The following is a 16,135-nucleotide window of genomic DNA, read 5'->3' on the forward strand; positions in this document are numbered from 1 at the left end:
GGGGACTGTGTGACTAATTTTGTACCATAGCAGCTTTCACTGTGCAAACACTCTTTTCTGAGGGTTTGTGTGCATGGGGAAGTCAATATTTGTGTAAAATATTTAATGAAGGTGTGCAGTCTCAGGTCTCCAGGAATATTCTCACCTGCAGAGTTCAGGAGCCGCATGTGGTGTGACCAGTGGCAGAGATGATGTTGTTTATATTCTGGTACCACCTTGTTCTCTACAGTGTGAACACCCGCTCTGGGAACCTGCTGCTTTGTTAGCTCAATAAATAAGGCAGACAGACTGTTTTATTAGGTTCCATGGCTCCAGTGATTTTATAGCAGCTACTACAGCAGGTATCGTGACTGGATGAGTAAACTGAGGCACAAAGGGTTTTACTCATCTGTCACAAGTCCTCATGAATGGCAGAGCACATCCTAATCGGCATGCCTTCACTCCACCCACACATGACACAGGATTCCCAGAGCAGAGAGATGTAGTGATGTTTTTTATCTTTCTAGATGCACAGAGTCTGTGGCTAAGTCACACTCCTGTTAACCTCCCTTTGTGTTTTGAGGGATTACACCTCATGCAAAAACCTTGTGGCTCCTAACTGGCGGCTGGTGCAGCTTCAGGAGGGAGGAGGAGGGCAGCTCCAGCAATGCATCAGAGTTAAGCATGTCCTAGACAGACAATAGTTTCCTGTGCTCCAAGAAAGCCATGTACCATTTGAAGAAGTGGGCCTTTGCTGACAGTGTTTCGAGGATGATTACACCTGTGTCATATTTGCTGAGGTTACATGGGTCTTGAACATGAACCAGTGCAGATCTGCACAAGGAGAAAGATCAGATCCATGAAGCTCAGCACATGAACTGCTCAAGGCCATCTATGAGACCCTCCCAAAATCATTAGCATTAAAAAATAATAATACACTGTGTTCTCTTTCACCTTCTACATAATTCAAGTTAGTCCAATCTATGCTCCAAAAATATGATCTTTTGTTATGAAAGCTGCAGTTTTTGCATAAACACCTCTTCCAGGAGATGGAAATTTGCTGCGGTGTTAAAGACAACAAACCTGATGATAAACCTGTTAGAGCAGGTAACCTCGCTCAGTCTCATGCTTGGTCTTCTTAAAATGGTCTCCTTATACCCTAGTGAGGTGTCAGCATTAACCAGGCAGCCAGTGACAGATCCTAACTGTTAGCTGGAGTTCATAATTCTGACATACGACACCAGAAGGAAAGTCCTGCACTAAGATCATAAGGTAAAAGGAAGCACCCAAATCATCTGCATACAACTGCACGTTCTGCAGTAACAGGAGAAAGCCCCAGACCACACGAGGTAGCAGATGAGCATGGGTGTGCAGACTCGTGCAACAGCGATGCCAAGAGGGACCCTGCCTCTGCTCCTCACACCAAGTGCATGGCGCTGAAAGCGCCCAACTTGCTACCCAGGGAGCAGCGATCGTTGACTTCCTGCTGCCTTTATTCCTCCCCAAACAGGCAATGTATGATGGCATCATCAACTCCTCCTGGACCACAGTCCATTTCAAATCAGATTAAGATTACAACATATATACTGAGAAGTTCAGCTCCGTATGGGAAGTTACTCCCTCCTATTAGAGGCTTCAAGGGCTATGTTTGCAGGATGCTAAAGATACGGGTTATCAGCCTGCACAAAGTTGTAAATAGTAACCTCTCGGGAGTGGTCAAGATTTTCCCACAAACTTTCCTCTAATCTCACCTGGCTTCTGAACTAGAAATATCAATCTCCATGCCAAAAAAACCCCCAATACATTTCACCAGTGAGAGTAAGAGAGGCATCAGTCAAATGGTGCCAAGTCCAGTCAAGCACAACACCCTGGAATAAAGTGACTGATGTGTACAACAACGGAAGAGTCCTAAGGAACCCTAAAATTATCACTGGTTCCTCTCTTCTGTTTTTGACAAAAGCTTTCAGCATGTGGAAACATATCATTGCTTCTCAAATGACAGCAAGGCTTTGAACTATGCTGTACTCCAACCACACAGCCCAGAGCTCTCCTGCATTTGTACTGAGCATTCAGGGATAAGTCCTCTTCTGTGCACAGAATCCAATTAGATGAATTCCTGCACATGAATGAGCGGAGAAAATGCTGCTTGATTGTAGCAGGCCAGCAAGGTAGTTGCATAACTACTCTGAACCCAAGGACTGTGGTAGCCTGCAGCCTTGCAGGAGTTTGGCTCACAAACATGCATGGGCACAGAGGCTACCGGGCTGTGTGTTGATGGGACTACCAGCCAGACCTCATCTGGCCCAAGGTTCCAGATCTTCTGTGCAGTCCTGGGTGAGATCCTAACAGGACCCTCAGGTAGTATCATCTGCAAGCTCTGCAGTTCCTCAAGACTTGCAGTAGCCTGCATATGTGCAGGCCTTTCTGCAGGAAAAAAAAAAAAAGGTTTAAAAAAAGGTGCCAAACACAGCTATCTCTGAATAATTTGCTTAAACATCTCGTGGACAGAGTCACTGAAGCATAGCAGATACACCATCACTCACGTGAGTATAAAAGTGAACTACTGGGGCTGAGTAAATCATTTACATTGAGTCATTTTTTCAAATACAGCCTTTCTTCCTCCATACAGCATAGCTGAGCAACTGCCTGGGATACTGTTGCATGAAGAGGATGATCTTGGGCAATTTTCTTGAGGAGACACAGCACAGAATACCCAGAACCAGAACTACAAAGCCCTGGTACTCCTCCAGATCTAGTTTGCTGTGGGGATCAGACAGCTCCTAACAGTTTAGGTGGCTATATGTGCCTTCCTAAATTTCGAGCCTCTTTTCAACTTCGCACAGCTTTGTCTACACACAGCATGGAACCTGGCCACCTTCTTCCCTCCATCCTTCCCCTCTGCTCCTCCTACAGCAGCAGGTTCCCAGAGATCCTTGACTGGGGCTATTTGCACAGTTCTGTGTGCTTAAAATCAAGGAGTTGTAAGAACCCTTCTTAATATAAGGATTTTTCAATTCTTTTTTTTGTACCTCTGCCTTTGTACTCTCGTTTCAGGTCATACAACAGGATGAAGCTCCCATCAGGGGGGGAACTGCAGCTACTGCAGTTAATCTGCTGCACACAACATGGGGGTCCCAAAGCAGAAGAGGAACCACGGCACTGTGTTATTGGGATTGCATTAGAGGAAGAAAAGGGGACAGAGACTAATTATAGGGGTCTGCTAAAGGCTTCTAACGCTTGCTAGGTAAATTTGTGCCAGAGAGTCTGGTTTTATCCCAAATTCAATTAATGCGACTCCTCTGGGATCTGACCCCAAATGTCAAAAATTCCCATTACTTCTGAAAGCTTTGGATGAGACAAAAATTACAGACTGGGGTGAAAAATGGCTTATGACCTGTCAAAGGAGGAAGAAAATTAAATACAGTTAGAAAAATTTAAGGAACTTTAAAATTATTTTCTTGGTCATAAGTCTCCTAAAAGGCATTGAACCAGATTATAGTACAGTGGGGGATGCAGAGTATATCAAAAATTTTAACAGACGTGTAATCAGCTCAGTAAAATAGACATATATTCAGATCCTACCCACATCATTTCATTTGCACTGTTGATCTGGCAGAGGGAGTCTGAAGACCCCTCTGCAGCATGAAGCAATCTCACATAGCTTCTAAGTACTCAGCAGTGAGTTTAAAATGTACCTTCCACAGACATTTCCAGGCTTATGAAAAGCAAATGCAGCATGTACATGGCCAAGATGAGATCTGAGTAAATGGAGGAAGCTTTTGCAAAATTATTTCCCAAAGCAAGCATTATGGCAGATTATTTTAAGCAAATATGTAGTCCTTGTAAGATAAGTAATCTACATTGAAAAGGCACGAAACAGAGTATTTACCTCTCTTGGATCTGAAGCTTTTGAAGCTCATCAGCCACTCCATAAGGCAGCATCTCCTTGGGCAAATTGCAGTGTTGGGCCCATCTTGCTGCTGTCTTCAAATCACAGTAACTGATTAGCAACTGTATCAGGTGCCCTTGAAGCCATCGATTCTCTCCAACTGTGCTCTGAAAGGGGAATCAAGAGTGAAGGAAGACAACTGTTCAGTACAATTTCCATCATGGGTGTTTCTACCCCCTCTCAGGAGACAGCATCTTCCAGGGGCTCCTGGACATGATCAGAAAGGAGCAAGAATCCTCCCACTGCAGGAGTGATTTTGTTCAAACCTAGTGAATGCTGCACTTCTCTACAAAGAGATGAAGAGCACATACTTTAACTGAGAGCTCATCAGGGTACTTGGGTCCTCTTGACAGCATGGCTATTGGTTCAGGGAATAGCACTCTGCAGGTGCAGCACACAGAAACAAGGGTAAAACAATACCATTTAGCCTGACTGCTGACTAGCATATTATTTGCTCAGATATTGATTATATTAAGCAAAATCACAACCAGGGACTGACTAGACAGTAAAGGTCTTTGGGCTTGTTAGGCTGGTAATTACGGAATGGGTAAGAGTTTGGACTGTTTTAGTCCCATTTTGTGCCTGTACATAGCCCTGAAGTGATTCCGGGACTTGATGTCCTGCGATACGCAATAGGATTGCTTAGTCTCTCTCCAGGTAAGACAGTAGCATGGGGTCTCCTCCAGCCTTGGGAGTATTTGCACAGGTAATTAGGATCACCAGTCACACACGGGTTACAGGTAGGACACATCAGCAAAGCTTTCCTGAGCAATAGACTTTGGTGTTCACAGCAGGGAAAAGGCTTGCTCATCAGCCTACAGCCCATCTGCACACACCACTGTGAAGACAGGGGCACCAGGTCCCTCCTCCAGCAACATGCAACAGCACACTGTGCGGACAGACATCCTGTGCAACCAGCACCAGCCCAGCCAGCACTGCGGATGGGGTCCAGCGTGTGGGTGGTGTCACCCTGCATCGGAAATAGGTTGTGTGAAATGTGCTCTAAAAGTCCTACTTTATCCCCACTGATCATAAAAGGAACCTGGAGCAGTCGCTCCAGCTGTGAAGAACTAGGGTTGGGTGCAAGAAATTCCTCTCGTTGTGTCTATTCAAGGCCTCTGTGGACACAACTGGATTATTGCTTCAGGAAGACACAACAATCTCAAGTGTTGCTGTAGGAGCCTGTGTTACATGCACCTGCAAAGAGGGAGGGCAGTTCAGGACATTCCCCATTCTCAGCTGTTTTCTGACAGAAGAGAACATGCACCTGTGCCTCGACACACTGCAGAGCCTGGGGGCAGAAGCATAAACTCACGACTACCTGTGGTTTAAGCCCAAATACCCAGCTGTGAGCCGGAGTGGCTGGAGCATGGCACACTGCCCACCCTGGCATGAGGGAGCAGGGGAGACAAATAGGGCCCATAACAGTCTCCACTGTGACAGCTGGATTCACCAAAGCTCTTTTGTCTTGTTCACCCTCTTGGCAGATGCAGTTGTAAGAGGAAATACGAACACAGTGACACCAATAGTCACAACAGCTACGCGGGGGTGGGAATAACCCTCTCCTCCTGCCCAGCCAACCTACCTGCACTTGGAAATATCCCAGAGCCACTGCAACCAGAGCAGCAAGCAATTCACTCCTCTTGCCAGACTGATTTACTCATGGATCTGCCTTAGAAGTTAATATTGTCAAGAAAACTTAATTGCTAAAACAAGTTGAAACTCTATACGGTGGATCAGGACCTGTAGCTCTATGGCTATATTGCTGCTGGCACTACCAACAAGTACTTTTCAGTGTAGTGAAATGCTCAGATACACACTTAAAGCCCATCTCCGCCCTCCGCACATGCCACTGCCACCTCTCCTTCGCTGCCCACCAAGTAGAGCTTGCAGGGTCAGAGTCTGCTCCCAGGGACTGCAGGCACCTTGCTCTTTCTCCACTGCGTGTACAAACACAGCCTGGCTGGGTGGCAGGCTGGGGCCATGGGGCCTCATTCCTCACATTCTTTCAGTAACTAAAAGGTGAGAAGTTGTCTTCAAAGCAGACACCCTGCACAGAGATCAGGAAACAAACCTATTGATGGCCCCGAGGTAAAAGGGAAGGAAAGAAGAAAGCAAAAAAGAAAAAAAGAATGACCCACCTCATAGAGGTGCAGGAGGGGGTAGAGGCTTGGAAGAAAAAGCACAGAGAAATTTGGCATCCCAGGTAGCACACACAACAAGCCAGCCTGCTCATAAAAACTGCTGCCTCAGCACTAAGTCTGCACCCCTGTGACTTTGCCAAATGTCAAACCACATTTCTTCTCATGGATATGTGGAGGAATATTTTTACTGCTGCTCCTAAGAGGCTGGTGGCACAGCAAGAAGCCAGTGTCAGCGGGTCAGGAGTCCAGCAGCTAAACAGGGGCTCAGTTACGGGAGAGAAGCAGGAGACAGAACAGAGGGAAGGGGCAGAGCAGAAAAGGACAAGCTATGATGGTAATGCTTCTAGCCCTCTACATTTCCTCCTGAATCTTTCCTCCCAGCCATGCCAGCCCTGATACTTTGTGCATCTCTCACATCTCTGCCTCATGCAACTGAGCTCAGCCAAGCACCTAACATGTGAAGGAGGTTTGAATAACTCCTCCTGCTGCATTTGCCAAACCACTTCTCAGAGTCCTTCCCAAAAAGAACATACTTTCTTATTAACATCACAGAGCAATTCCCTCTTCTAGCTTCCCCTGTGTCCATCCTATTGTCTTTCTGCCCTTTTTCTAGAACACAAAGTCTTTGGGGTTGGATCTCTCTTCAGTTCACCCAGAGTCAATTTTTAATAAATCTCATTATGTCAGCTTTATTTCTGGAAATAATGAGGTGCAGATTTTTTTTATTTATTTTAATGATAACAGATTTATTCTTTCAACCACAAAAACAACTCTGGAAAGAAGGTTAATCTCTCCAGAGATATTACATCTTGCATTCTGAAACAGAAAATAGCTTGCTTTTTTTTTTACTGAAAAAACCCAACATTGCTATAAAGGGGAAAGGCTTCCACCACAACAGCTTTGCAAGAAGGAAGAATGTGGAAACTTTGGCCCAAGAAGATGTGGGCACAGATGCAGACAAATGGTTCACTAGGGATGACATTTCATGTATTTTGTTTTCAGTAAATGAACACTTTTCAAGAGGGAACTGGCACAGTTGTTCTGATCAACATCAGCGACACCTCCAAGCAGGAAAAGATTATATATACCATGAGGCTTGTTTACACCCCTCTCTGCATTCTAGACATATCATACGTTCTTTAATCCATAGGCACACACAAAAACTCCTGACACCGACAATAAACCCATGATTAAAGCTTTCCAAAATGACTGCTGCAGATTACCTACCCGTAAATCCTGTTCTTACCCAGCTGAATACTTTACAAAGCTCACAACCAGTGCAGAGCAAGCTTAGGAATGTCCTGATCTTAACCCATAGCATCAGCAGTTCCTCCATTGTTATCAATAATTTTGGATCCAAATATCCAATATCTTCTTTGGAAGTCACCATAGCCAACTAGATTACTTTATCTGTATGTGCTAAGTTGCATTTCTGTCTGATACAATTCTCTGCTTTCCCTCAATATCTTTTACTGGAGAGTGAAATTATTCACACCAGTGACACTGGTTATTTGCAGAGTCAGATTTTAATTTAACTTTTGAATGTCTTGGCCGATTTCCCCTGTTCTCAAGTGCTTCCAGAATAAACAAAAAACCCCCGTTAGAGTACAGAAAATGTCAAGCAGAATATTTAGAGCCAGCAGCTTCAAAAGGGGAAAAAGAAACCTGGACTTTGAAAGGACAAAACCACTGTAAGCAGCAGAGGACACCAACAGCATTTCTAAATTCACTGTGGTGTTGCAGGTACTGTGCAGACACCTTTGTTTAAAGATTCCCTGGAACACCCTACTGTGTTAGTTTCACTGTAATATTTTTTTATTTGTGCTTGAGATTTCTGTTTTGAAGTTAGCATTAGTTGTACTATATGGAAAGATGCTGGAGTAATATGTCGCCATTAGTATGTCATTGAAGGGAAGTCCTTTATGCATGAGATTGGAGCTGGGACCCTCACTGCCAGCTCAGACCGGGGTCACACAGCCTGTTCTGTGAGAGAAGGGGGATCCTGACTTCTGGATATCCTACATAGATGGCAGTCGGATAAAAGATGCCAATTTTACCCACACTCACTCCTGAACAGGGTTTCTTGTGAAAGCAGCAGGCCACTCACCCATGGCCAATGCACAAAGACAGAAGCATGAGAAAGCTGTGCTTTCTCACCACTTGAGCTGTTCTCTCGCTCACAGGCACTGGGTACTCAGATGCACTAATTTATGAACTGAAGAAGAACAAAATAGCCTCCATTCATGGCCCAGAAGACTGACTTTCAGATAGCAATCAGTGCGTCATTGACAGAGCCACACTTCAGTGTTCTGGAGGCCATTACCACATCAATGGCGGGGAAGTGGTCTTTCTTCTCTCTTTCAACAAAGCTGTAGCAATGTGGCTCCCTGGGGCATGTTCACACTACCTAGCTTCAGCTTTGTGAATCAGGAGACTCAGCTTCCCAGTCTCCCCATGCAATCAGCTCTTCCAAATGGCAATTCAGAGGAGTCTAACTTACAGTATCACTTGAAGGGATCAAGGCAAAGGCAACTCTTAAAGCCAACTTGCTGCTGTACTGGGGCTCCTCACAAGGAGCTTATTGTTCCTGGGCAACCTGAATGAAGCTGCTAGCTTGTGATGAATAGCTAGGACAATACTGTGTGATGAGACACATCTGGCTCCATTCTTCTCTCTGCAGCTTACACAATCCTGCCAACTCTTGTTCAGAAGTCCAGACACCACCACCAAATAGCAGCCAGAAGAAAAAAACCATATAGCTCGTCTGTTAAAATTCACCCAGTTGACTGCACAGACAGCTGCGTTTCAGCCAGCAGGTTGAGGGAAGTGATTACTGCCCTCTGCTCTGCACTTGTGAGACCACACCTGGACACGGTGCCTAGTTTTGGCACCCCAATGTAAAAGAGATGCTGAAGAATAGGAGAGAGTTCAGTAAAGAGCCACTGAGATGGTTTGTGGGGTGGAGAACTTGATGTAGAAGGAGAGGCCGAGGGGAGGGAAGGCTAAGTTGGGGGGATATTGGGGAATATAATCGCTGTCTTCAATTTTATCATGGGGGACCATAGAGAAGATGGAGTCAGATCCTTCCAGAAGTTCCAGCCAGGCCTTAAGGAAAACAGGTGACAGTGAGAGTGGCTAAACACTGTAATGGGTCCAGAGGGGCTGTGGAACCAGGCAAGGCCCTGTGACACCTTGTCTAAGTTGGCCCTGCTTTGAGCAGGAGGGCAGAGAAGAGACCTCCACAGGCTCCTTCAAACTGAAATTCCCCTCTGATTCTGTGATTAGCATTGCTGTGCATTCCCCAGCACTGAGACTCATCTCCACACAGACAGGCGGCTTCTTGCAGCGACTGCTGCTTTCAAGTTCCAAGCACCTCCCGGGCAAAGAACACCCAAGATCTCATCTACCCAGAATACAGGATAGTCCTGATCATACTCAACAATACTACATAGAGATCCAATTACATTTCCTGCATTGGGATTCCTTCCAAATTTCTGTCAGGCAGCTCCTGAGGGAAGTCATTCATCTTCACCAGATGAAGTCATCACGTCTCCAAAATCTACTCATGCTGCCACATATGAGAGAAGGTATACAGCAGAGGTAAAGAACAAACTCTGCTTTCAAAGTCAGATCTGAAGAGAGAGTATTTTCAAAAAACATTTTTTTTAAACACAGCATTGGACATCCTTCATACAACCTTCACCCAACTCACAGCGCTACATAACAGATAAACTGCCTGCTGGCAATGGCTCCATTTCACAGGACACATGACACTTCCTACTTCAGAGATGAAAGGCTCTGCACACATTTTACTTCAGTGAATCTGACACAATCTTTACCAGATTTCACTGCCATAGCTGACCAGAACATGGATATCAATGTTTCTTGACTGGAGAAGGCACAAGCCCAGACAGAAATTGAGGTTTAATGGAGACGGCGTAATACTCTGCAACAACATTGCTCCTAACTGCCCAAGAGAACCATCAGGCACGCAATCCTGCATATGTTTCAGGACGTGGGAGGATTTAGTAAAGAGGGCACCACGATACATTTGTAAGATGGTAAAGCTCAGCACTGACACTAAATCACAATACCCACCAGCATACAAATGCAGCCACTTAAATTCTGTTCTGAAAAATCAGCTTTTACTGTCTGATTAGCCACCACTGCTGCACTTGCAGAATGCCATTAGTGAAGGGAGCCTGTCCCTCCGCTCCTGTCACTGTGGATTTCAGACAAATCTCCCAGAATGGAAGGAAGCCTGAGACTGTGTTGGTACGAGTCAGCCAGTGCCACTTGTCTTCGGGGTCACAGATCAGTTCATGGTCTTGTTTAGCAGAGTAGGTGTAGCCTGACAATTTGGGGACTTTCCCAGTGGGAAGATCAGAACTTTTATTTTTATTTTAACCCACAATTATCTCATTTTCCTCAACCACATTCCACAACAGCTCCAGGTATGCTGATAAACAAAATCAGGGTGCATTCACCTGCAATACTTTTTCGCCCTTCCACCACTTGTTCAGGGAATGTCATAGATGTACATTACGTATATGTACATACGTCTTCATTAGCTATAGAGCCAGGCTAACCCTATTAAAATAACCTTTGTTTGGAGAGAGAAATAATTGCATGCCATCCATAAAAAACTAAAATACAGTTCCTTAACAAATAGATTAAGGTAACTTTACCCTACTTGCTTTTTAAGATATAATTTCTTTTTCGTTCACTTCAGTGTGAAGTCTGTCCTGAGGGTCTGTGCTTCTCTCTGGAATCCCTTTCTCACAATCACTGCAGAGGTGTCTTCTGAAGTCTAACCTAACCCTGGCCCCAGAGTTGCTGAATATTATTCATCCCAGGGATCAGCAAAGGACCAAGGACTTGTTCTGAATACATAAGCCACACAGTTTTGATATGCTTCCAGATTTCTCACACCTCTTGGTCCCACGATGGCAGGCTGGAGATATTTTCTGGAAGCATTCCAGCACTTGGCAAGACTGAAGATGAATGAGGATGGGGAAATTGGCCAAACTCTTTCAGAGCACAAAGTAGTATGTTACTTATCACAGTAGATGCTTTGTCTAAGTCCAGTAACACAGTGCACTGAAGACAAACTGGCAACCCTTATCTTCCCAGTGTATTTTGAAGTAGCATTTATCTATCCGCCTTTTGTCATTATGTCACACACACACACGAACAATGTGTTACTGTGGCAAATAGCAAATTGTGCTCTCCAGTTTAAGAAAGTGAGGGCTCCCATTATATACTGCACATTAGGTGACCCACACTGCTACTGAGGTTCACTGAGCCTGGTCCTCATATGACCCAACATAATTTCTCTGGTCTCTCAAGCCTAAGAAGGTTTATACAACTGTCAAGCACTTCATAAACTTTCTACAAAAGTCACCATTACACAACTCTATTTTAGTTTGTATCTTGAAGCATGGAAGCCCACACGAGGAACACATGACTTTCTGCTAAGCTATGAGGCTGCCTGAAGGATTACTATCAAACATGATTATTCCAAAATCCAACTTAGCAGAAGTGCATGACATCCACTCGTACTACAAGATCTGTCCGCAGGAACTCCACTCTGGCTACAAAAGCACAGCAAGGGACCGCAGCGACAGCCGCATGCTGCCAGAGCTTGACAACATTGTGGGGACAGGAACAGAGAACTAAAGCACTACTTTACTACAGGACTGCAAGAGCTGCAGATGTGTAAAGAGGAAGTGCCTGCAGGAATGAAACCACTGTCGCTGTGTCTCCACTACTGCTGTTAAATGAACTCGCAGGATTACACTTCATCAGTTTGTCAGGATGTACACGAGCTGAAGCCACCATGATGCCTTCCCATTTGTTTTGGAAAGCCCTAATATTAACCCTAATAAGCTAAACCAGTATACCAATTAACCCAACCAATCACTCAAATGTTCCCATACCCAGTCACATACATAATGAGAATTCATAAGCTCCATCTTCCTTTCCAAAGAGAAGTGGAATTCCAGCACATCTACTCCCCAGCGGGGCGGGAGGATTTACTGCTTGCGTCCAGCCTGTGTCAACTCCACACGGCCAATGGAGACTTTTCAGGAGGAAGGATCTGCAGATGGAGGAAGAGCCTCAGAAACCTCTTTCTTGTTCTCTCCCTACTCCATTCTGCTCACTTAGGTCAAATTCCAAGTTATGAGGCTGAGCAACAAAGCAGGAATCTCCTGTTACTTGATCCTGGCTCTGGATTATTTTAACAGCTTTCTACAGGGGTCCTCCTATACCAAGATGCATCATTACTCTGCCCATACCTGTTCCTGATGTATGGCAATTCCCCTCAGATCTGCACTTTTCTTGTGGAAATAGCTGCATGAAAGATTGGTCATCAAAGAGCTCCAGGTTCTCACCTGTATCACTACCTTAATTAAAAGGCCTGTAAGCTCTGAAATGGAATTAACTTAAAATCTCCTGTGCTCATTGCCAAAGAAGCAGCAAGCTAATTTCTTTGCTTTCGTTTTAACCCACCTCTGAGCTTCACTGACATCGACTTCTTAGGTCTCTTCTCTGCTGCTGTTTCACTTCTAAGAAGGTTTGTGAGAGCTCATGACCTGCCTTTGAAAGCCCTTCTCCAGGCCACACTGGAACTCCTCAGCGATGCTCACCATGGGCTATTTCATTCATCTTCCCAAGCCTCGCTGTGCCTTGTATTCACACCTAGTGCTCTCCCCGGCTCCGCTCTGCTTATGGATCTGTTCCAGCCCAGGCTTGCTTCAGAATAGTTAGGAACTTGGTTTGGGGTTCTTTTCTCTCTAAGAACATGCTAATGTGGCATTCCCAGCAGGGGACATTTTTCTGTTTACTGAAGTCTTCAAAGTGAATAAGCAAAAATCTTGATGATGGAAATACTTGCTCAGGAGCACTAACTCTTCCCATCATTAGTGTATGAAAAATAGATGCCCACAGGAAAAACATGAGTTACCACTTATTTCTATTTTACCGTGTACAAACCTCATCTGGCTCATAGCCAAAGCAATCTGCAAAGTATCTTTGCAGGATCTTTACCAAAAGCAAAGCTTGGCAGTAGATTTTTCTCTCCTTTAATCTCTTTTGGTACATTTAAACTCCTGGTGTTTTTTGTTCTGAAAGAGAAATGCTTGAGAGGGTTGACTGAATGAACTCTGAAATTCACACCCTGGCAAATTGGACTGATTTCCTAAATCCATAATTACAACATTCCTCAGAGATATGCATTCTTTCAGAGCGAACAAGGGAAGATTAGTTTCCTGTTTCTTCCTATTTACATGACTTCTCCGTCAAGAGGAACTTTTTTTCTTTCTAAACAATCCTCTGTTTATGTGGTTCTCTTCTTGGCAGGGAACTAGTGAACTAATCTCACCTAAAAGTATAATACAGCCGAACTATCAATTGCAAATAGCCTGACCATCTTTGTGTGAGGCAGCTGATTTGCACAGGCCTTTAGAATCCAATATCTATCTGTGGAAGCACTCAAACAGGTACTGATCGATTACAGGGTTTCTAAATAACATGGGATGATTACTGAATGACCGGATAGTTGTACTGCTGGCTGGATAAGAACATAAGAGTGGATCTGTGCATGTGTGTGAACATGTACAAGGCTTAAGACTTTAGTAAAACTGGGCAAATGTAGCCCCCTACATCTGCACATCCCCAAGCACGCAGAAACTACCACAGAGCAAGAGTATTGCGTTTTCTCATGCCACGGAGCTGCAAATAAGAGTTGTCTCCCACTTGCAAACAGAATATGTGCAGACCCCTGTTGTTTTTTCTTTTTTTAAAAGTAGTTAATCTATCCTCTCCTTCTGTGCTAATACAGGAAGCAGGCAAGCTCCATGTCCCATCCTCTTCTTTGCCTTTCCCTATTTCTGCTGGACACGCCAATGTCAGTGCTCTTGATAGGGTTCCCTTTCTCTTGGAGCAAAAGGAACATGAGGATTTGCTTGTTTTAAGTATGCCTGTCCCCATTTTTACCTTGTGGTATACAATCCTATAGTTGTGGCAGTTTGGAGTCAGTAACAGCTATGATGGGAACTACTATATTAGACTCCTGATGTAGCTTTTAAGGACCCTGTATGTTCCACATGTTCCTATAAGGTTTTGGATGATAGCCCTTCCTATATTGTCTCCTACTCCTAAGATACTTCTCCCATTTGGCTGAATTAAACACACCACCAGGGCACATCAGTTCAGTCTAACGGCTTGCTGATGCTCTTAACTTTAATCTAATACTGACCTCTCAACCTACAGCCATAAGCCAATTAGCCTCTTTTTTATACCATACCAAATCTCTTTCTGATGAAGTTGTGCTTTCAAATGAATGCATGCTAGTGACAGAAATGTAATTATACTGCTTAGCAGCAAGCTAGCCCTGTCTGCTTGCAGGGGGTTTAAGGTCAGAAAGCATCTCTAACATACTGAAACAATTTAAAGGAGATTTTTTTTTCCCAGTGTGTTCTCTCTGGTTTCCTTTCTTCACTTTCCAGTACTTAATATGTGTGCACATAAAGGCTATTTGGCCACAACTTTTAAAACTGAGGTCCTGAGCTTTCAAATTAGTTACTTGCCAATACCTCTCTGAAGCAGAAGACAGACACCCAGCTCCCTCCCATATGCTTCTGCAGAATCCCCAGAGCTTGGCCTTTTAGATCCACACTTAAGTAAATGTGAGCTGATTTTCCAAAGTTATTGAGCAAACACATCTTCCATCACTCCAGAGAAATTTTTGGCTGATTTTTAAAATGTTTTTGACATTTTTGACAATCTGGTAGATAGTATGGAAAACAATGGCAGTTTTTCTTAGCTTCTTTGTACCTTCTGTAAAATTCCACCAGAATTCATTAGTATGTTTGTGCTTAACCACAATTTATTTATGAAGAAATGGCTGGATTTGTTATAAATAAAACTACCATAATTATCATTAGGCACAGCTCTCCAGGTCTTACAGAAGATAATCCTCTCTAAGCCATGCAGGAGGTACATGGAGGTATTTACATTTAACTGCATATATCATCCTTTGATAGACTTTTCTTTAGATAGCAAGGCATGGAACACACTGCCTGGTTGGCTCTTCCCATGTATTTCTCCCACAACGGCTGTAGGTTTGTTAAATGAGAAGTTCCCATTTCTTTTAGACCAACAGTGCTAACTTCATTAGTACAGATGCATATTTTACTACTCTCTATCCAGAAAGCAGAATGTAACTGAAGAATTATGTTATGCTTTTCCTGAGACAGTCACAGATGTGCCTGGTTTTTTGCATCAGCCCTATCAGTAAGTCCTTTTGCTTTGCATCTCTGATGTTATTTCAGCTATCAATAAATACATGACACCATTTACAAACCGAACTGAAAAATAGAAGGAAATCTATACTTTGCCTGCTACTTTTATTGTCCAGTTTTTCAACGGTTTAATATTCCCTTAGGTACAATACACTTTTACATCATATTGTGGCTATATGTTCTCCCCAGAGACCTCCAACAGGAATAGTATATCTACAGAAAAAGGCATGGGGCAAAAGCAGAGGGATTGCGAAAACACTCCCACCACCACTGAGTTTCTGGTCAGTCCCTGAACAGGGGACAAAATGCAGGAAAAAGAATGAAAGGAGCAATGGGAGCAACAAGTGGGCACTGGGGGAAGAAAGACTGCCAGTTCTCAACTGATATAAAGCAATTCCTTCAATCCTGCCTTCACAAGACAGATACCAGATCTTAAACCTGTCACTGGTCCAGGTCTAAATACCATCTATTTTGCAAAAGGGAAATGGAAAGGGAGAGGGAGAGGGAGAGGGAGAGGGAGAGGGAGAGGGGAAGGGGAAGGGGAAGGGGAAGGGGAAGGGGAAGGGGAAGGGGAAGGGGAAGGGGAAGGGGAAGGGGAAGGGGAAGGGGAAGGGGAAGGGGAAGGGGAAGGGGAAGGGGAAGGGAAGGGAAGGGAAGGGAAGGGAAGGGAAGGGAAGGGAAGGGAAGGGAAGGGAAGGGAAGGGAAGGGAAGGGAAGGGAAGGGAAGGGAAGGGAAGGGAAGGGAAGGGAAGGGAAGG

At 44.4% G+C, this 16,135-nt stretch overlaps 1 protein-coding gene across 31 annotated transcripts in view; it reads right to left on the reverse strand.

The window, feature by feature from the left end:
* EXD3 (exonuclease 3'-5' domain containing 3) overlaps positions 1-16,135 on the reverse strand; it is a 296,945-nt gene that overhangs the window by 154,562 nt on the left and 126,248 nt on the right. For all 31 annotated transcript variants that reach the window (XR_012654086.1, XR_012654087.1, XR_012654088.1 and 28 more), the window contains one exon: positions 3,869-4,035. Coding sequence is in view for 28 of the 31 variants with exons in the window: in XM_075054953.1 (XP_074911054.1) it covers positions 3,869-4,035 (167 nt within the window). In the remaining 3 variants the exon portion in view is untranslated. The remainder of the gene's footprint in view (positions 1-3,868; positions 4,036-16,135) is intronic.

Source organism: Buteo buteo, chromosome 23 (genome assembly GCF_964188355.1).
Source record: "Buteo buteo chromosome 23, bButBut1.hap1.1, whole genome shotgun sequence".
NCBI lineage: Eukaryota > Metazoa > Chordata > Aves > Accipitriformes > Accipitridae > Buteo > Buteo buteo.